Raw genomic sequence first — 22,025 nt, 5'->3', positions numbered from 1 at the left:
CACGAACAGAATGTCTAGCAAGAAATTTAACCAGCAAACTGTAAGACTTGCAAGCTGAAAACTATAAAACATTACTTAAAGAAATCAAAGAAGATGCAATCAAAAGGAAGGACATCCGGTGCTCATGGATTAGAACGTACTATGGCTAAGATGTTGAAACTACCCAAAGCAAACAATAGATTTAATGTAGTTCCTATCAAGAGTCCAACAGCCTTCTTCGTAGAAATGGAAAAGCCCCTATCTACATGGACAAGGAGCCCTAAAAGGCCCAAGCCACCATGAAAAAGACAAAGTCGGGTGACTCACACTTCCTGATTGCAAGCGACAGTAATCAATACAGCTTAGTACTGGTCACATGACAGACATATAAACCAATTGAACAGAACTGAGAGTGCATACGTAAGTCCATGGATCTATGGCCAACTGATTTTTGACAAGGGTGCTAAACTCATTTAATGGGAGAATTTTAATAAACGGCACTTGAACAACTGGAAAGAAGGAAGCAGGATTGGCTCCTCATAAAATATACATAAATTCATTCTAGGATTTAAAGGTACACTCTAAGCGATACCATTCCATGGGGTTAAGGTCTATAAATTCTCCGCCATCTTTGATATTGCTGTTAAAACAAGAACTAACTTTCGTTGTAAGCTGTTCCCTCAATAGGCAAGCTGCCAGCTTCCTGCTTAATTAAGAAAAGCAGAAGGCTAGGATCACAGAACTGGCTGAGACGAGACATGGCCCGCCTAAATGCACCGAAGTGATTAGCATGTCCTCTACCTAACCTTCGGATGTCAGAAGGCAAAAAAGACATCTCCATCAAAGCCTGGATGTGGGCAAGACACCATCTCTTTGAACCAGGCCTCCCCCTCCACCAAAGCACCCTTTTCAATTCAGCACGCACGGAAGATGAGTGCGGAGTCACCCTTCGATGAACACCCATCAGAGACCAGTTCAATCCAACATGACACCCTGGGCCCAGGATTCTGGTGATGTCAGTCGCTTTGCTTGGCCAACTAAGGGACATTTTCTTCATTTTGTTTTTTGTTTTTGTAGCTGACAACTTTGTCAAATTTCACTCTGACTCTGAATCCTGCATCTGGTAGGCCAGCATCTGGTCTCCAGTTATTGGGCTTTGAGTGGGCAGTCTCTCGCTTGACCTGATCCACTAGCTTTTGCAGTTCTGAGAGTCAACGGTCCAGTTAGTTATGAGTGAGGAAAATCAGTCTTCCAGACAGACCTTTGAACTGTGGATTTGGACTTGCCAGCATCCACAACTATGAGCCACTGTCTTAAAGTCTGTGTGTGAGTTTTTGGCAGGTGTTGTGAGGGAGAATGATGAGGGGAGGAGAGGTGGTTGATATTAAGGATGATGGAGTGGCATAGCATTTTGATAAAGTCAGACATTGGAACATCTTTCAACTCCACTTCAGAGGGATCTTGGTGGCCTAGGGGTTATGTGCTTGACTGTTAACCACAAGGTCAGTGGTTTGAAACCACCAGCTGCTCCATGGGGAGAGAGTTGAGGCTTTATACTTTCATAAAGAGTTTCCATTTCAGAAACGCAGAGAGGCAGTTCTACAAGGTCACTATGAGTCGGCATCAATACCATGGCAGCCAGTTTCAGTGTTCACAGCAACCAGCTTCGTGTCCATACTTGTAAAAGAAAGATGTACAATGTGTTATAACGTATTCTTCTTCTTCTGTTGTCTCCAACACTTTGAAAAGGTAAAAACCATGTCTAGCCACTAACTGTATAAAACAGGAATGGATTTAGTCTTGGCTGTAGTTTTGTTCAGCCATGGCTTGGAAAACAAATCATCACTGGTTTCTGCGCTGGTTAGCGTTGAGCTAACATGGTTTGAGGGTCCTGCTCGCTCCCCCAAAGCTCCAAAAGCAGCAAACATTTCCATCCTCAGAGAGCTGTTTGTCCGTGGTTGGAAGCCAGTGGCTGTTCCGCGGAGAGTGACGCGGCATCTGCTTCCATATGGTTAAAGCCCAGCAATCTACTCGATACTGTACAGTCACTATCAGCTGGAATGGATTCTATGATGATGGGTTAATGCTATTCTATAAAAATGTTCCCTATGGTGGCTGACTCTTTGTAACGACAAAAGGATGTACTGTAAATTTTTCTAGAATCCTTTGTGGAGGATTTCCAGGCAATTTGATGTATCTGAGAGAGTCATAATTAGTGTACTCTCAGGTATAAGAGTGAAGGTTCAAAGACTATCACTCTTGCCCCCCAACCCAGGAACTGGGACAACAGCTCACTTGGTAGATAGAAGCTTCATGGAGCTCCTGTGGGATCCACTTCCTGTAGAAAAATGGCTTCAGCAAATCGGGGATGCAATCCATTTGTCTCCTGGCAGATGCACCTTTCAGACAAACTTTTGAGCGTACTCTCTCTTGAAGTCCTGGCTAATGTTCTCGGATTTATGGTGAGCATATCTGGAGGTGTGGGGAGACTAAGTGCACACCTCCTTTCTTTACAGTTTTTTTTTTCCTTAAGAATAGCCAACAGGAGGTAGATGAGGCTCAGCATTCTTGCTGAATAACAGCAAGACTCCAACACACACACACACACACACACCCATGAGGCCTTCTTACCTACCCTGTCACAAGCCAATGATGCTGGGCTTGCCTCTCTCATTAGTCCATGGGCTGGTAGACCAGAAAAGAGAGAGTTAGTAGTTGTATAAAAACAGATGGTGGCCTGGTTTTAGTCTTGGCTGTAATATGCTTAGCCCTGGCCTAACAAAGACAATGATCATCAATGGACTTAGACATTAGCGCTGTTCACGGGTCCTTTTCTCTCGCCAAGAGCTCCAATTGCAGTAATTATGGGCTTTAAAAACGGGTTCTTTCCTTGCTCCTCACAGAGGGGGGTGTTGGCACAGGTTCCTGGAACACACTGCTCACCTTCCCCTTTGTAAATCTTTGCTTTCTGTAAGCAAGTGCACTTGGCCAGCAAGAGGGCTGCTGCTATCGATGGAAGGTCCCTGATCACAGAAGGCAGAGAGCAGTGGATGAGCCACATAGGACAGAGACGGCAGTGAAGGGTGGGTGTGCTGGCCCTCCCAGGGTTGAGGGGAACATGTCTTCTTGCCTCCAGTCCTCTTCTGGGGCTGGACTACTGTGCTAGACTGTACCCGGGAACAGGCTTAGGAGCAGGGATCCTGGGACTTTATCATGGTTCCCGAGGCTCCTGCTGGCCTGATTACTTCGAGGCCTTTGGGTGGATGACACCTGAGGGAGGCCCAGAGGAGAGTGAGAATCTAGGTGTGGTAGATATATAATCGTTTGTCAATTTGAGGATTAAGGGTGTAGGGGTGGAGTCTAGCTTGTCAATCAGATCATAGTCAATGAGGCCTCTGTGTTGGCATGGCCTTCTCCTGAGAATTCTGGGAAATCTGGTACTTCCTCCTTGGAGGCGGGAGACACTTCTCTCTCTGCCACTCCCTGGGAGACATTGCAGCTGACAAGACACATGGAACTCCACTAGTGCCCTAAGCTGGAGAAGCCACATGGACCTACTCTGATTCAACCAGATCTCTGAAGCTGGAGAAGCCATGCAGAAACCCCTGCCAGCGCTGAGATGTTTCCAATGCCACTGGATCCAAAGACTTTCTACCAACTGGCCTGTGATCTTCTATATTTGGTGTAATTGCATGTGTTTTGTGAGTCTGAAGAGGACTTTATAGATTGGTATCAGACATAGGGGCTAATATTGGACTTATGGACTTGATTTGGACTAGGCTGGATGTTTTCTTAATGTTCAATTGCTCTTGTATATAAATCTCTTTCTTATGCACATATGTGTGTCCATGGATTTGTTTCTCTAGTCTACCCAGGCTAACACACTAGGGTGAGCAGAATGACTGGATTTGTGGCCACTATTAGGCTGGTGGTTCAAACTCACCCAAAGGGCTCTGTGGGAACATGCCTGGCAATCTACTCCAGGAAAGATCACACCCTAGAAAACCCCATGAGGCCATTCTGAGTCAGAAGTGATTTGACAGCACATACAACAATATCAGAAATAACATCTCAGTCAATAGATTACGGAGCCCTGTTTAAAGTATCAACCCCAAATCAAACCCACTGCCATTGAGTTGACTCCAACGCGCAATGACCCTGTATAGCAGTGGTTCTCCACCTTCCTGATGCTGCGACCCTTTAACACAGTTCCTCATGTTGTGTGACCCCCCCCAACCATTAATTTTCGTTGCTACTTCATTGCTGTAATTTTGCTACTGTTATGAATCGTAGTGTAAATATCTGATATGCAGGATGTATTTTCATTGTTACAAGTTGAACATAATTAAAGCATAGTGATTAATCACAAAACAATATGTAATTATATATTGTGAAATATTTATTTCTAATGACAAACAAATGAATTTTGTCTTGAAGCATGGTGTAGCATGGGTAACAGTCTTCATATAACAACTGTAAACTACATTGCTACATTTTGCGACCGTATGCGTAAAAAGCCAACGTCAGTGCAAAGGTTGAGATAGCTTCTTTCTCATCAGATCAAAAATTCTCATGGCAGTCTTTGTAAGAGCACAACGAAGACCATCTTCTACAACATTTACCTAGTAATTATAATTCATGTCATTTTACCTCCAATACTCTGCTTCCAACACAATAATTGCTTTTTAACAGAGTGGCCGCTCTCTACACATGTGTGACTGGTCTGCATAAGTACATTATGGCGCCAACCCTGTCACATACACCTGCATTTGTACAGGGTGTATGTGATTGGGTTGGTGTGATAATGTCATCATGCTGGGTACTCATATATGGGCGTATCTGCACGTGGGCAGACCAGTCTGGAGGTGGATAGAGGAGTGGTGTCTCCATTCCTAAGACCATCAGGAAACATGTGTTTTCTGATGGTCTTAGGTGACCCACATGTTGAGAACTGCTGCTGTATACGGTTTCAGACACAGCAAATCTTTATGGAAGTAAGATAGCTTCACCTTTCTTCCAGTGTGTTTGAAGCACTGACCTTGTGGTTACTGCCCAATGCTTACCCAACAGGGCTACCAGGCTCCTATGGTTAAATGAATAGTTTTCACAACTTTGGCTAATCGGCTAAGAACAGCAGTTAATGTGGTTGTTAGGTGCTATCGAGTGGGTTGCAACCATGGCAACCTTATGCACCACAGAACGAGACACTGCCCGGCCCAGTGACACCCTTATAATGTTCATATGCCTGGGCACACAGTTGCAGCCACAGTGTCAATCCAGCTCCTTGCATGCCCTTCCTCTCCTTTGATGCCCCTTTACTTTACCAAACACGATGACCTTCTCCAGGGACTGGTCTCTCCCGAAGTATGTAAGACAAAGTATCACCATCCTTGCCTTGCCATACTTCTTCCAAGACCAATCAGTTTGTCCTTTTAGCAGTTCCTGTACTTTCAATAATCTTCTCTAGCACCACAAACCAAATGCATCCATTGTCCGTGTTTTCTTTCTTCAATGTCCAAATTTCCCCTGCATATGAGGCAACTGAAAGTACCATGGATCGGGTCAGGGACCCTTAGTTCTCAAAGTAATAGCCTTTCTTTTTGGTACTCTAAAAAGGTCTGGTGTAGCAGATTTACCTAATGCAACGAGTCTTTTAAATTCTTGATCGCTGCTTCCATGAGCACTGATTGTGCATCCTAGCAAGACAAAAATCCTTGACAATTTCCGTCTTTAGCCATTTATCATGCTGTGAAGATTTTGGATCAGTTGTGAGGATTTTGGTCTTCTTGAAATTGAGTCATAATCCATACTGAAGGGTGCAATTCTTGATCTTCAGCAGCAAGTGCTTTAAGTCATCCTTAATTTTCAGTAAGCAAAATTGTGTCATCTGCTTGGCACAGGCTGCTAATAAGTCTCTCTCCAGTCCTGATCAACACATTCTTTTTCATATAAACCAGCTTCTCTGATTATTTGCTCAGTATACAGAATAAGTAAGTGTAGTGAGAGGACACAACCCTGATTCACACCTTTCCTGATTTTAAACCATGCAGTGTGCCCTGGTTCTGTTTGCACAACTGCCGCTTCATCCAGGCACACATTCCACAAGAGTACCACGGAGGGTTCTGGGATTTCCATTCTTCTCAAGGCGATCCATTGTTTATGCAAGGTACAGTCGAATGCCTTTTCATAGCTGATAAAACACAAGTAAACATCTTTCTGGTATTCTTTCCTTTCAGCCAAAATCCATCTGGCATCAGCAATGATATCCATTGTTCCAATGATATCACTTGGTCCTTTTTTGAATCTGGCTCAATCTGGCAGCTCCCAGTCAATATACTGCTATACTCTGTCAATGTGCTGGAAGATCTTCAGAAAAACTTGACTTGCATGTGATATTAATTATATTGCTCTATAGTTTATGCATTCTTTTGGGTTAGAATGGGTATTGTGGTAGTTACATAATCTGGTGTCAATTTGAGGATCAAGAGTTTAGGGGTGGAGTCTAGCCTGTCAATTGGGATACAGCCAATGAGGCCTCTGTGTGGGTGTGACCTTCTCCTGAGGATTCTGGGAACTCCTGTATTTCCTCCTTGGAGGTGGGAGCTACTCTCTCTCTCTGCTCACTTCCTGTAAGACATCCCTGTGGAGAAGACCCATGGAGAGAGGCTGATGGAGCCAGATCTCTGGAGCTAGAGAAGCCACATGGAGACCTCTGTCAGGAGAGATGCTTACACCACCACTGGATCCATAAGACATCCATCCCACTGGCCTGTGATCTTCCTGCATTCAGTGTCCTTGCATGTGTTTCGTGAGTTCTGAAGAGGACTTTATAGATCGGTATCTGACATATGGGCTAATATCAGACTTATGGACTTGATCTGGACTGGTTGGGATGTCTCAATATTCAACTGCTCTTATATATAAAGTTTTTTCTTACAGACATGAGTGTCCATGGATTTGTTTCTCTAGTCTACCTAGACTAACATAGGTATAAATATGGATCTCTTCCAGTCAACTGATCAAATAGCTGTCTTCCAAATTTCCTGGCATAGATTAGTGAGCACTTCCTCAGTTTATTGAAACACTTCATTTAATAGTCTACCAATTCCGAGAATGTTATTATTGGCTAATGCTAAAACATATCGAGTGTGTGTGTGTGTGTGTGTGTGTGTGTGTGTGTAAAGTTCTTCTAGCATCTGTCCCATTCTAGGCCCTGCCTGTGTGAGTTTAGGGAAAAGTGGAAACATTCAAGACCCAATTTCTTCCCTTAGGGCAGTGGTTCTCAACCTCCCTAATGTTGCGACCCTTTAATATACTTCCTGGTGTTTTGGTGACCCTCCAACCGTAAAATTATTTTCGTTGCTACTTCATAACTATAATTTTGCTACTGTTACGAATCAGGCGACCTCTGTGAAAGGGTCGTTTGACCCCCAAAGGGGTTGCGACCCACAGGATGAGAACCGCTGCCTTAGGGAGTTGCCACTTTACAGCTCAAGCCTTTCTAACCCACCGCTGTGGAGTCGACTTTGACTCTTAGCGACTCAGGGGCACAGAGTAGACCTGCCCCATAGGGCTCCAGAGGCTATGAATCTTTACTGAAGCAGACTGACTCATCTTTCTTCTTTGGAGTGGCTTGTGGGTTTGAACTGCTGACTTCTTGGTTAGCAGGGCAGTGCTTAACCTACTGTACCACTGTGCTTCTTTCAAATCCTTTTGAATATTTTCAAACAAACAAACAAATCTGGTAGTTATAGAAGCCAGCAACCACTCTGTCCTCCAGGGCTTTTTCTTGGGCTAAAACAGGTCTCTGAGTGTCCAGCACAGAGTGCTGTAGGGCCCTGGGGAAGACGAGACAGCTGGAGAAGAGGAAGCAGGGGAGTAGCTGGCTGGGAGCAGGTGAAAGGAATGGGGCCACACCCCTACCACTGGCTCCCTGCTCTCAGGGTACCTGCAGCTGCCTTCTCTTGCCCAAGTATTTCCTTTGTGGTTGTCCTTAAGTGCTGAGAAGCCGGTTTCGGCTTCAGGTGACCCTAGGCAGGGACACAGCTTGGTCTGGCAACCTCCGCACCATTGCTGCCAGCCTGGAGCTCGCAGTTGCAGCCGCGTGTCAGCCCGTTTCAATGAGCATCTTCCTCTTTTGGGGTGACCTGCATCTTTACGAAGCCTGGTGTACTTCTCCAGGGCTGGTCCCTCCTGATCCTTGACCCCACAGCAAAAGGGCCCCAGCCACTGTTCATGTCCCACACCTCCCTCTTGGCTCTGACTCGCATTCACATGTGCTGTTGCTCCACACCTCACGCTCCTCCCCTGATGCTCCCTAAAGGGCTGTGCTGACGAGGCCGCAGGAAGAAAGGCCCTCGGGAGTGAGCAGGGTGAGTGGAGAGGAGTGGGCTGCACAGATTCCAGGCTGGCTGCCTGATTTATTTCTGATGGTTGCACAACTTATTCCCCATAGGTGGGTGGGAATGAGCGAATCCTTACAGCCCAGGGTGTGCGCACGCACGTCACCCAGCGGGAGGTGGTTCCTCCACCAGTCATCTCATAAGGATTATTAAGAAGTCGTCTGCAGGACGCTCGGCAGCAGGGTTAAAAACAAAACAGGACTGAGTCACAACCTTACCCTTTGTACTTATAGTTCTCTGTGCTGAAGGGGGAGGAACAGCACACAGAGAACAGAAAGAGGAAAGGCGAAGGTAGAGAGGCATGAAGGAGCAGTCTGATCAGCAATGATCGCTAAGGCCTTCAGCAATGACCGTGGAGCAAGAACGATTTAGCTGACAGATACAGCCCCGACCACTGCCCAATTCCACAGGCCAGTGTGCGGCTCCCTTCCTTGTACAGAGGGGCTGTCCCGAAGGAGTCAGCAGCTGGCAGGAAGGGCACTCTCCGGCTTCCTTGGCAGAGCATGGACAGGCCAGGCTCTGTTCTTAAGTTGATGCCACAGTTCCAGGTTTTTTATCACTGGGAGGCCCCAAGAAGACCTTTAAACATCGCCAAAAAGTAGCACCTGTCATACCAGGTGTTTGCCAAAATACCACTGTCCTTGGTTCCTTAGCTGTTCTGAAATCATCGACCAGTGGAATAGTTCATAAGTGGACCCAAAGATCATCATTTCTAATTACACACAAGCCACTCTCTTTGCTAGATGAAAAGCAGAACGCTGGATCTTTGACATGCAGGTTGACAACATGAGTCAGACTGACCTCATGTAACATTAAAAGAAACCTTGAAGGGGGGCTGTTTATAAATGCAGACTCATCATGACCGTTTCTTTCTCGCCAGCTAGAGTAATTCTGGGAATTAACTCTGGAAAGGAATCAAACTATTTCAGGAACCCAAGCCTTTTCTAATAGATGTAGAAGTCTACAGGTCAACACACATCTTTTACTATTGGTTGAGGTAAATTCACACACTGCTCTTTCTCAGATACGTCTTCAAATGGCACACTGAATAATTCCAATCAACAGAGCCACAATCTCAAAACCATACCATAATATCTCTATAGTGGGACAAACTACTTGCAGCTATTTTTGCAAAGGAGAAGGTAGGGGACAGGAAGGAGGATGGGTTTTTGTGGCGTCATCTGCACTTAGGTTTCTAATCCTCTTTCAAGTCCAAGATATCCTGTGGGTGGGGTCCCTTGCCAGGCTCATGGGTGCAGTTTGGGCCCCCCCCCCCCTCCTGCTCTGAGGGACATAGATCAATGAAATGCATCCAAAGCAAATGTATGGGTTCTTTGCCTGGGGTCCACACACAGGTGCCGTGCAGTTATACAACTCTGAGAGGACATTTATGACCTTTGTGTATGTGATGATGTGCATTCTCTCCGCAAAACATTTTCATAGCTTTCATATGATTCCAAAGAGATGTCACCAACCCCGTAACAGTCCGGAAGCCTTTCATCAGAGAAAATGAACCAGACGTGAATGGCACTGTAATTAGACCTTGTTTTTTGGGGTCCCTTTTTAAAGGAAAAAGACTCCTTGGTCATCAGCAGTTCTTATAGCCTCATCAAGCCTTGGGATATACCATTATTGAAGTTAGGGGGACGGGGAGTCCCCCCCCCCCACCGGTTACTTAGAATACTTAGAAGTAAACCCAAGCTAGAGTAGAAATCATATCTTACAATCTAATGTGACCTGCATTTTGTACTTCATTTAAAAATCCCTCTATGGAACCAATCTTTAATAATCTTGTTCTACTCTAACTTCCTTCTCTAGATACAGGGGGAGTTTTATTACAGCTGATATCTTGTCCTTCAGCAAACTGTCATTTTCTTAAAGCTGCAGAATTAGGCCAATGTCACATGAGGTTTCAGCTGCCCGAGAACTGTCATGCAGAACGACGACGACAGCAGCTATTAAAGGGAAAATGGTTAGTTATCGAGTTCCAAACAAAATGAATCAAAGTGACATGAGAAAAGAAGTAAAAATAAATGAAGCAGCTCCCCCCCAATGTGTGTTCTCCAAGGGTAAACGCCAAAGTGAACCAAGATGAACTGATAAAGCTCCTTGAAACTGGCCACTCTGCTGGCCGCACTGCTCCCCTGGCCACCCCCAGATGAGCACACAGTGTCCTGGCCACAGACACTAACACACTGAGATGGTACCACGTGACCAAGGAGCAGTCTCAATGGCCAGTTGGCTAATCTTAAGCTTGACCCACTAGACCAACCTAGAAGGCAAAACTTGTGTTCAGTACAGAACAAAACTGACCTGTAGTGCCAAAGGTACGCGAACATGTGTGTGTGGTGGGGAGGGGGGCAGGGGGCGGGGGCGGAGAGCTGTGATGGATGCAGGACACTTCAACTTGTAGAATAATTACGGGTGTGACGGCATCCATGTTTACCACAGAGCTCGTCACGGCAGGGGCTGGTTCCTGTTCACTTCTGTGTCCCAAGCCACCTACAGAATGCCTGGTACTCACTAGATGCTGGAAAGATTTCTTTTAATTTCACTTCTGCTACTTGCTTTTCTCTGTCACCATCAATTTCTTAGCCAACTGCTCGCCTAGCTCATGCAAAGTGGGACTGCAGCCCTTCTCCCCAACCATCTCTGAGTGAGAGTACTCCAAATTAAGCTTTACTATAAACGTGACACCATCCAATGGTCCTAGTTTCTTCACAATAATGGCACTTTTACAAGTGTTTTAAAGGAGAAAGAAGAGACATTTCTTTTAGTATCTAGAGAGGAGAGTTAACCGATCCATGCTCTATTATGACTGTTATTCTTGCTCTATTATTACAGTTATTCTTATTAAGGAGCCCTGGTGGAACACTCGTGTAGGTGTTGGGCTGCTAACCGCAAGGTCAGCGGTTCAAACCTCCCAGCCACCCCATACGAGACGGGCAGTCTGCTCCCTTACAGATATACAGTCTTGGAAACGCTAAGGAGCAGTCCTCCTCTGGTCACGATGAGTCAGAACTACTTGAGGGTAGTGGGCTTGTCTCTCAAGTCATTCAATTAAAAAAAGTCCGAGGCAAGGAAAACAAAGGCAAACAAAATGGAACTCACACTCACCGTCTTGGAGCCTATTCCGATTACAGAGAGCCTGAAGGACAGGGTAAAACTGCCCTCCTGACTTTCTGACACGTCCCTCTTCACGGAAGTAGAAAGACTCATCTTCCTCCTGTGGAATGGCTGGTGGTTTTGAACATTTGACCTGTGGTTAGCAGTTCAAAGCATGATATGCTAAGCCCCCAGGGCTCCTGAGCTGAGGAAGGGTAGGTTGAAATCTCCATAATAGGTTTAGTCAATTTAGCATTTGAGTTAGTTAATTGTGCCAGCCTGACCGATAATCACATGTGGGGGTAATTGAAAGGCAGAGGGATAAATGGGTGGTGAGCCTCGCCTTTCCAGTTCTCGGGTCTCTTGCTTTGTAATGGTCGCACCAGGGTGCAGCTGCCTTAGCAGCTCCCTGCTTCAGCTTGCAAGATTGACTTCCTACAAGACACCCCCAAGGAGAAGCCACATGGACCTATCCCGATGCAGCCCTGGGTGCTGGAGCAGCCATGTGGAGACCCCTTGCCAGTGCTGAGATGCTTATTCGTTCACTGACTCAGCTTTCCTCCTGCAGTTGGCATCATTGCCTCTGTTTTGTGAGGTGGAGGACTTTGTGGACTGGTGTTGGGTTAATGGGTTAATGTTGGACTTGTGGGCTTGGGCAGCATTGGGTTGGGATGTTTTCGTGATGCATATTTTCTTTACATAAAACTCTCTCTTATACATGAGTCGCTGTGGATTTGTTTCTCCTAAGTACCCAGACTAACACAGCATCTTAGCAATTTAAGCAATAAATGAATTCCTAGACATTTCTGAGCAACATGAAATACGAAAACTCAAGGTCCAGTCTCTCATTATGCAGTTCTAGATGAGCTTAAAAATTGCCATTAAAAAAATGAAAAAGGAAGAAGCTAAACTCAACCCTATCAAACCTAAATAGATTATACTTGCATTTATGATTGTCCTCAGACTAGCTTGGACCAAAAAAAACTAAGAGGCTTCCAAATGTTCATGGAAAAATTCTACTATCTCCTAATTCCATTTTAAAAAATGAGATTTGAAAGCATTCTTGTATTTACCAGTCGTCTTCACGGTGAGTGGGATGTGTCGGAATAAAGCTGTGCTTTGTCGGGTTGTCAATGACTGCTTTTGTAGAAGTAGACCTCCAAGCCCTTCGTCCCAGAACCCCCTGGGTGGAACTGAATCTCCCACCTTCAGGTGAGCAGAGTTTGTCAACTGTTTGTACCACCAAAAGACATTAAGAAACATTTAGCAATGGTAAAAACTCAGGAAAAAAGGAAAGGCATCTGACTTTCAATATTAGTTATAAAAATAGCTAACATTGAATTACATGCTCAACACACATGTTAAAAAGTGTTATTTTTATTTTTGAAAGCTTCGTGTTTAAATTAAGGAGTCCTGGTGGTATAGCAAGTTAAGCAGTGGGCTGATAACTGCAGGGTTGGCAGTTCAAACCCTCTAGCCATTCCACAGGAAAAAGATGAGGCTGTCTGCTCGTGTAAAGATGTACAGTCTTGAGAAAAATCTATGGAGCGAGTTTATTCTGTCCTATATGATTGCTATAGGTTGGAATCAATTCGATGGCAATGGATTTGGTTTAAATTAAATATAGGCTAGCATTTATAAAATATTTGGAAGTATAAACTTTAATAATAAAGGGCAATAAAAAAAGTGTGGTTCAGAGGTAATAAGAAATTCCCACCAGGGTATCTGCTGTCGATGACATTACATGATAACACTTCTTTGACTGTAAATAAAGTCAATAGTGGGATACTGTTTGTAGTGAATGTCCATATGCCCCCTTGCCTATGAAAAGGTTCCATTCACTAAGGGATCACGCCTCAAACCTCGCTGCTGCTGTGCTTAAACAAACCATACTCTGCACCCAGGATATCAGCAAGAAACATGAAAAAGGATTTCAGAAGGAGGTAGTAGACTTCAATTTTGATGAAAAGTAGTTACATGTTTGACCACTAGTCAGAAGGTTGGCAGTTTGAACCAGCTGAAGTCCTTCACAGGACAAACCTGACAATCTACTTTCAAAAGGTCACAGATGTGAAAGTCCTAAGGGGCAGTTCCACTTTCCACACATGGTTTTGCCATGAGTCGGTATTGATTGTACAGCAACTAACAGCACCAACAGAATTTCAATTTCAGCTATGGAAACACACTAGTGTGGTGGATCAATTGCTTTTTTATAGCTTTTCTTGCCATGGTCATGTAATGCTCACCAAATGATTATGTCAGAGTATGCAAACGAAGTGCTGTGGCACACCAAGGGGATTGGGCAGCTGGCTAAATAATGCAAGAAGGCACATAACAATCTGTGGGGGGAATCATGCAAATAAGGTGTATAGCTGCTTAACAAGGGAATTGGTCATATTTGCCATCTCACTAGGCTTATAATTAGCTATCTCAGAGGCAAAAAGGGGGACCTCACGACTACCAAGAATAGCCAGGAGTGGAGCGCATTCTTTGTAACTGGGGTCCCTGCACTGAGCACCTCCTAGGACTAGGAGATAGAGAGAGCACTTAACACAAGAGATGGCACAATGGCAGCAGAATTGGGGGACTATTGTGACACTGCACGGTGGGCTTTCTGACCAACAGAGCGAGATGGTTCCAGTGGGTCTGCTAACCCCCCAGAGAGATGCTGCATGCCTTTGGCCGAGGCTCACCGGTAGAGTAGGGTGGCTGCAGTCACAATCTGTTGAACTAAAGCTCTTTTTAGCACTTGCCCAAGTAGGATGAGGGCCAAGCCCAGGGGCTGAAGGCCCAAGAGAGAGTCCTGCCAGCAGGTATGGCTGAGGCAGTTTTCCTCATTGAAGAATTGTATCCTGAACATTCTCAGTCCTGACTTGTAACCTGTTACTTCTCTAATAAACCCTAAATGCTGTGGGAGCAATATCCATGAGTCTTGTGTGGTCACTGCAAAAAATGATCAAACACAGATAACCGGTAGAAAGAGCTAGAGCCAGGAGGGCTGGTGTAAAACTTGGTAAAAAGCTCGGAGAGAGGAAGCATGTTTGACCTTCACCTCATAGGAATCAGCCTTGGGCTGATGTTGACCTTGATTCTCTCTCCTGAAGGTACAGGACCTTGGATGCCAAGGCATCACTGTTACAAGTCTTTTACAAGCTATTAAATCCCTTCATGTCTTGTCAGGGTACTTAAATACTGCTCAAAGAGATAACTTAAAATTCAGGTTTCAAATTCTACAGACTAGTTGCTCTGCACATTGGTTACTGTCAAAATAGAAAGAAAAGATCTTCCTCATAGGGTGGAACTGGATAAATAATAAATAAAAATGAGTGAATATGTAAAAATGTAATACTTGTCATTACTTAAATAAAATGTTACTGGCAAGTTGGACAGCTTTAAAAACACTGAAATGTGGCGGATGTTTCTAGATGAAACGTTAAAACCAAAGAGTTAAACACAGTCTACCAAGAAGACGGCGGGAGTTCCCTAGAAATCATTGAATCATTACACTTGTAAATCATTATCTAAGTACCAGTAACACTACTATACATCACACTCCCATCTTAACCCATTGTCCATGTTTATTTTTCACACTGAAGATATTTTCTGGTCGCATGATCATTTTCAGGGGACATCTCAGGCTAAAATGGCATTACTGAAATACAGATGAATTGTTGAAGACCTCCTTCATCAAAACTTAGCAACCGTGGCTGCTCAGATGAAAGCCACAAACAATATAAAAGACATAGATATTAAAACAGAAAGTACTTCAAAGGCAAAACTGAGCAGTGATATTGTAACCATAATTGTGTTAAGTTCTAAATTTAGGATTTCATTCCTCTTTGGGATCATGTTCATAAATGCTAACACCAGATTGACAAGTAACATTTAAAATCTGCCCCTCCACAGGCATGAGTTTAAATTCCATACATTTGTTGTCGTTGTCATTAAGTGTCATTGAGTTGGTTTCGGCCATAGTGACCCTGTGCACTACGGAGTGCAATGCCATCCTGTCCTGCACCACCCTCAGGTGGTTCCTGGGCTTGAGCCCATTATTGTAGCCTGTGTGTCCAGAGCCTTCGTTTTCGATGGCCCTCTACTTGACCAAGCACAAAGTCTGTAATTATCATCACCTTCCATGCCTCAGCAGGTGACCTTGTGGCACCACTGAGATCCACTCTATGGGCTTGGTTTCCACACAGAATTGAACAGTTGTAAACCCACACACTATGAAATAGGCAGCAGGGCGATTCTGCTTTGGAGTCAGACAGACCTGGGCCACAATTCCAACAGGGTGAAAACCTAGGTAACTCAGTCAAGCATTCGAGCCTTATGTGTGAAATGAGATAATACCTGTCTCATGGCCATGACCTTGAGGTAGCTCTTAAATGAAATATGCATCAGACGTTTGTGAAGAACTCGGAGCAGTGTCAGGCGTGTAGGCGGTAGGCACTAGATAAGATACATTCTGCATTGATCAGGGCTTCCTGGCACTCATGGGAGCCCTGGTGCTGTAGTGGTTATGTGTTGGGCTACTAACTGCAAGGTCAGCAGTTTGAAACCACCAGCTGCCCTGGTGGGAGAACGATGGGACTTTTCATATTCATAAAGACTAACAGTCTCAGAAACTCACAACGGCAGTCCTACCCTGCTCGACAGGGTCACTATGAGTTGGCATTGACTCAGGGGCAGTGAGTAGTTTTTGGTCTTTTTGGCAGTCCTGGAGGTCAGCATAATCTGACAACAGAAATGTCCGGTGTCTGGGCAAAGGCTGCTTATTAGAACTTATCTGTCTTCATAGAGTCCTGGCTTTCTGCTGGAATACTCATCTTACGGTTAGCTATTTGAACCAACCCCCCAGCAGTGCTTCTAAAGAAAGGCCCTGCCATCTCCTGCCCCCAAATTACTGATGCCAATTGCTATTGAGGCCATTCTGACTCATGGCCACTTGCATTTACAGAGAGTCCCCCACCAAACCTACTGCCATCAATTCCATTCCGACTCCTAGTGGACCCTGCAGGCCAGCGTAGGCCTGCCCCACCGGGTTCCCTACGCTGTGGATCTTTACGGGTGGAAGCCGACTGCCTCATCTTTCTCCCAAAGAGCAGCTGGTGGGTTCTCACTGCTGACCTTAATGGATGGGGTAGACCAGCACTCTGAGAGGCTCTAGTCCACATTCACCATTCTCAGAGACAATTTTGTGTGTGTATGCGTGTGCTTGTTTCCGGAAGGGATGGGGGAGGAGATGACCACTTTTGTTTTAACTCCAACCCTTCCCCTTATAAAGACAGCTTTATAACAAAGACACAAGAATAGGTTGCCCTAGTTCATGAAGCAACTAGTCTAATTCTCTTGAGACACAAAAACCCAACCAACCCCCCTGGCAAACCTCAGTTGCAATTCGGAGCAAGCCTGTAGGGCAGACCAGAACTGCTCTCTAGCAGTCTTCAGTGTGTGCATCTTCAGGGGAGCAGACAGCCCCACCTTTCTCCCAAAGATCAGCTCCTGGTGGGTTTGAGCACCTGTGGTTTGCCAGCCAACTAAGCTCTACCCACTGTATTACTGGGCTCCTGGCAATTTAACACATTGTTAAATTTCAATGGATTTTACTTCTTACCTTTTCAATTTTTTCATCCAGCATCCTGAAGAATTCTTGTTGGCTTTCAGAGATGTGCATGCTGAAAAACAAAGAGGCAGTAGGTGGGTATTTTAGTGCATTTTAAAACCTTATTCCATCAAATAAAAGATGCAGAGTCCTGGGACGTCGGGACAGAGGTTTATTTACTGCAAGTTTCCCACAGAAATACACTGAAGTTCTATTAGGGATCAACGTCATGGCAATGCTCCTACAAATGTGTTTCATGACAGTCTATCAGTGCCTGTGATGTAGGGAATACAATTTTCATTCAATATAGAGATGTTATTTATAGTAACCTTACTGAGAGGTGTGCGCCTATATATATATATACATATATATAGTTTTTTTTCTTCAGACACACATTTGTGATTTTAGGAAAACGAGCAGGCAAGCAGCACATGACACATTTCAACCCCATATGACGCCATAACTGAAAGCATATCTTGGTGATTACAAGGAAATGTATATTTTGCAAAGTTGTCAGCATCAGTATGCCATTCGGCTGGCAGTGGAAGCCAGGGGGAATGAGCTGAGAACAGACCGATGACTGGCCGTAGCCGCGGAGCACTTTCTGCACTGGCTACAGGAACAACGCCTCTTGGCGACTGACGTGCCACTGATCCGTGAGAGTGGCTGGGGACGCCTGTCTCAGTAGCACTGCCCTGTCAGTTTGCTGTCCCCTGCCACTCGCGGGGCAGTGAAAAAGAGGAAGACCTTCCACACAATGGCTTGACACAGCAGCTGCATTGCTGGCGTTCAAATGTTCTAAGAACAATTGGGAGGCGGGAGCTGTGTTCTGTTGGACACAGGGTCACAAGGAAGCCCTGGCGATCTACCTCTGTAAAGAGTATCGGCTCTGAAACTCTGTGGGACAGTTCAGCTCTGTCATATGGGGTTGCTATGGGTTAAATAAACTTGACAAGACTCATGAAAACAAAGGAGCCCAGGTGGCATGGGGTGGGTAGGTGGGGGGGCGCGTGTAGTGTTAGGCTGCTAACCCCAAGGTCAGGACTTGGGACCCATCAACCATTCCTTGGGAGAAGTACGAGACCATCTGCTTTGGGGAAGATTTATAACCTCCCATCTCCAACGGAGTAGTTCTACTCTATCCTGGACAGTCTATATGAGTTACTGCTGGTCCACGGCAGTGAGCTTTTTGGCTTAGAAACAATGGGTTTCCATTTGACAACAACCTGAGTGAGGTGGCTGACCAGGGACAAATATACCTGAGAAGGCAAGAAGAGCAGAGAAGAATAAAAAGATGGAAGAAAGTGTCTCTATGGTAAATAAAGTCTTCATAATAGTAGTTTCTTCCTAGAAAAGAAATGCAGGTTTCCAAGGAGAAAAGGATGCACTAAAAGATGTATTACACGAGGTTCATTATTACTGTTAGCTCCCAGGGCTTGTCCTGACTGGGGCAGTGGGTGGAGAGTGGGCTTTGAGATCACCTCCGAGTGGTAGGAAGCTCTTACCATCACACGTTACTCTTCAGAGGTCACAGAGAGTGGAATAAACCCACCAACTCACTGCTCCCAGGTCCTCGTGACCCTACAGAACAGGTTAGACCAGGCCCACAGAGTTTCCAGTGCTATTGTGGTAGTTACATAATCTGGTGTCAACTTGAGATTGTTATGAGTGACTATTGAGATGACTGGAGTTTAGCCTGTCAATCAAGTCACAACTTGATGACCTCATTTGAAGGTGCAACAGAGATAAATAGCTCACTGCAGGCCAGACCGTCACTCACTCCCTGCAAGACATTCCTGTTGACAAGCCACTTGGAGCTATACTGATGCAGCCAGAGACCCAGAGCTGAAGGAGCCACGTGGAGACCCATACCAGCGCTGAGATGCTTCCACCGCCACTGGATCCATAAGACTTTCCACCCACTGGCCTGTGATCTTCCTGCATTCAGCATCATTGCATGTGTTGCCTGAGTCTGAAGAGCAATTTACAGACTGGTATTGGACATATGGGCTAATATCGGACTTATGGACTTGATCTGGACCGGGCTGGGATGTTTTATTTATAAAATTATTCTTTGATATCAAGCTCTGTATTACACGTATATGAATGTCTATGAATTTGTTTCTCTAGTCAACCCAGACTAACACAGCTATCAAGCTGTCCTTTTTTTTAATTTTGTTTCTTTTATTGGTTTTATCTTTTTCCTCATAGAAATCTTACATATATTTAGTTAGATGTATACTTTAACATTTCATTTTTATACTAATGCATATGCTAATAAACTGTTTAGTTCAAATTCTAATCTTTCATTGGTTATATATAGGAAGCGATTAACTTTTGCATATTAACTTTGTGCATTCTACAACCTTGCTGGAATCAATGAATCATGTATTGGGATTCCATCAAGTCTGGGATTTTCTTATTGTAGAATCATTTAATGTGATTCCAGCAAGCCTGGAAATTTCTACTCAGCTCATGATGCCTTCTGCAAACCAAGCCTTTTATCCCCCCCCACCCAATATGTATACTTTGTTTCCTTTTGCCTTATTATATTAGCTAAATTTTCTAATAAAATGTGAACAGGAGAGGAGAGAAGGAACTCTTTTGTCTTCTTCTCTATCTTAGTGAGGCAGCACCCAGATTCTCATAATTGAGTATGATGGTAGCTGTGGAGATGTATAGGTTTTCTTAATCAAGTTGAGAGAATTCCCTTCATTCCTAATTTACTGGAGTTGTTATTATGAATCAGTGTTGGATTTTACCAAACACTTTCCCTCCATCTACTGGTATTGTCATAGGATTTTTCTTTTTTAGCTATTGATATGATGAATTTCACTAATTTGTGAATGCTGAAACACCTTTGCATAACTGAGGTGAATCCCACTTGGTTGTAGTCTATAACTCTTTTTTTAGTGGATAACTTTTTATACATTGTTGAATTTCATTTTGATTTTTTTTATCAAGCTGTCCTTATAGAAGCAGTCTACCCCATCTTTCTCCTGCAGCTGGTGGGTTCGAACAGCCACCTTTTGCTTTGGGGCTCAGTGCTTAACCCATTGCACCACCAAGGCTTTTAAGTGGACAGTATGTTGTTGTTGCTGTTAGTCCATTCCGGCTCTTAGTGACTTTCCCATAACAGAGTCAGCAACTGCCCAGGGCGGCACCATCCTCACAATGAGTATGTTGGAGCCTGTGGTTGCAGCCACTGTGTCGATCCATCTCATGGAGGGCTGAGGGGCTTCCTCTTCCTCACTGACCTTCCACTGTGCCAAACATGACCCCAAGCCTTTCAAGCCGAGCCATCTCCTCGGTGGAAAACCAAGATTTAAAGTCTGGGAGCACGGTGACATGAACTTTATGAAGTAAAACAAGGAAAGTGCTTGATGCCCATTACCGACTGTTAGAGGTTAAAAGCACCACTTTCACCAATTTCCTGGGAAGTTGACCTCCTTTATGTGATTATGTGACTAAGGTGAATGTCCTGCTTGGGAAACAGGCCCTCCCTCTCCCACTGCAGGTCTGGAAGGCAGGGTGTCACCTGTGGTGATGAGACTACAGTAAACTGCTTCCTCTCTGTATGGCCCTGGGCAGAAGAGCCATGTCCATAGCTGAGTATTCCCAGAGTCCACCAAAACATGAAAAACCAAAAACCAAACAAAACTTGGTCACTTTCGATGCAAATCTTTCTAAACGGCATTGTCTATCCAAGAGAGGAAATGCCACAGCATTAGTTAACTTTTGCTTAAGGACTAGCAGCCCTCATTATGGACTTACACTGTAACCCTATTCTGTAATTCTCAATGCCCCCAGAGCCTCTGGGAATATGAGTGTCCGGTTCTTTCAGCACCACGGCCTTGCACTCTAGTGGAGATTTTGTTGTTCTTTTGAGCGTTTCCTATCTCATCTCATAAAGTCAGTGACCGTTTTAGACCCTTTCAGCTTTCTTGGAGGCTTGGTGGTCTAGGGGGCTGCTAACCACAAGGTCAGCAGTTTGAAACCACCAGCTCCCACAGGAGGGAGACGGGGCTGTAAAGAGTTACATACAGTCTTGGAAACGGGGCAGGTCTACCCTGTCCTATAGGGTCACTCTGAGCGGGAATCGACTTGATGGCAGTGAGTTGGTTATTTTTGATTTGAGTCCAGCTTTCCTACCAGTTGGAAACCACGCAGGCAGGTTAGAGCCATGTCTAGAGTTCATATAAACAGGCTACCAGGCAGAGCCCGAAGGCTTCCAGCCTGCGTTATCTGTCCACCACCGTGACTACTCAGACACACCGTTAGGGAATCCTTCTTGGTCTAGAGATGAGGTTGCTGGATAGCTCTGGATTCCAGATGGTTTAAGACATTCCAAGGGACTTCAAGAAGAATCAGAATTTTTATGATTCAGAGCACACACACGTTGCACCGAGTAGAAGAGGGGGTAGTACGTATTTGTTAACTGACCGGCAGAATACTCTCTGGCTCCATTCATTAGGACCCAAGGACTCACAGAGAGAGTGCCGGTGTCGGCACAGGCCTATGGAGGGCTGTCTGATTCCTTCATTTCCCAAATTGGCAGGCTGGGCTATGGTGTTACTGTTCTTCGAATGCTACTAGGTTCTACAAGGGCAGTGAAAAAATGAGGAAAAGTGGAATGAAAAGGTCATTAGATTCTGTCCAAGAGTTTTTTCAAGTCCTCGTGTATTATTAAGTACTATGTGTTTGTGGAGCTGGTGGGTAATCTTTGGGCTGGTGACTGCAGGGTCTGGGGTTAAAGCCTACCCACTGTTCCTCAGAAGAAAGAAGAGGCTACCTGCTTCTTTAAAGATGCATAGTCATGCAAACCCTACATATGATTGCTGTTGGTTGGAACTGACTTGGTGCCAGTGGGCTGGTGCGTGGGATCGCACCACGACAGGAAAACACAGTGTTGGTTAGCAGCCATCCAGACACGTGAG

The 22,025-nt window shown here is 44.9% G+C and overlaps 1 protein-coding gene across 2 annotated transcripts in view; it reads right to left on the bottom strand.

Moving 5' to 3' along the window:
- Window positions 1-22,025, bottom strand: part of CUNH1orf21 (chromosome unknown C1orf21 homolog) — a 189,959-nt gene that overhangs the window by 11,007 nt on the left and 156,927 nt on the right. For both annotated transcript variants that reach the window (XR_006680817.1, XM_004706677.2), the window contains one exon: window positions 17,101-17,161. Coding sequence is in view for 1 of the 2 variants with exons in the window: in XM_004706677.2 (XP_004706734.1) it covers window positions 17,101-17,161 (61 nt within the window). In the remaining variant the exon portion in view is untranslated. The remainder of the gene's footprint in view (window positions 1-17,100; window positions 17,162-22,025) is intronic.

The sequence above is a fragment of the Echinops telfairi genome, unplaced genomic scaffold, assembly GCF_000313985.2.
Source record: "Echinops telfairi isolate 266 unplaced genomic scaffold, ASM31398v2 ScPeMD7_7424;HRSCAF=8462, whole genome shotgun sequence".
NCBI classification, from domain to species: Eukaryota; Metazoa; Chordata; class Mammalia; order Afrosoricida; family Tenrecidae; genus Echinops; species Echinops telfairi.
The sequence above is the reverse complement of the archived record's forward strand: the minus strand, read 5'-3'. Positions and strand labels throughout refer to the sequence as shown.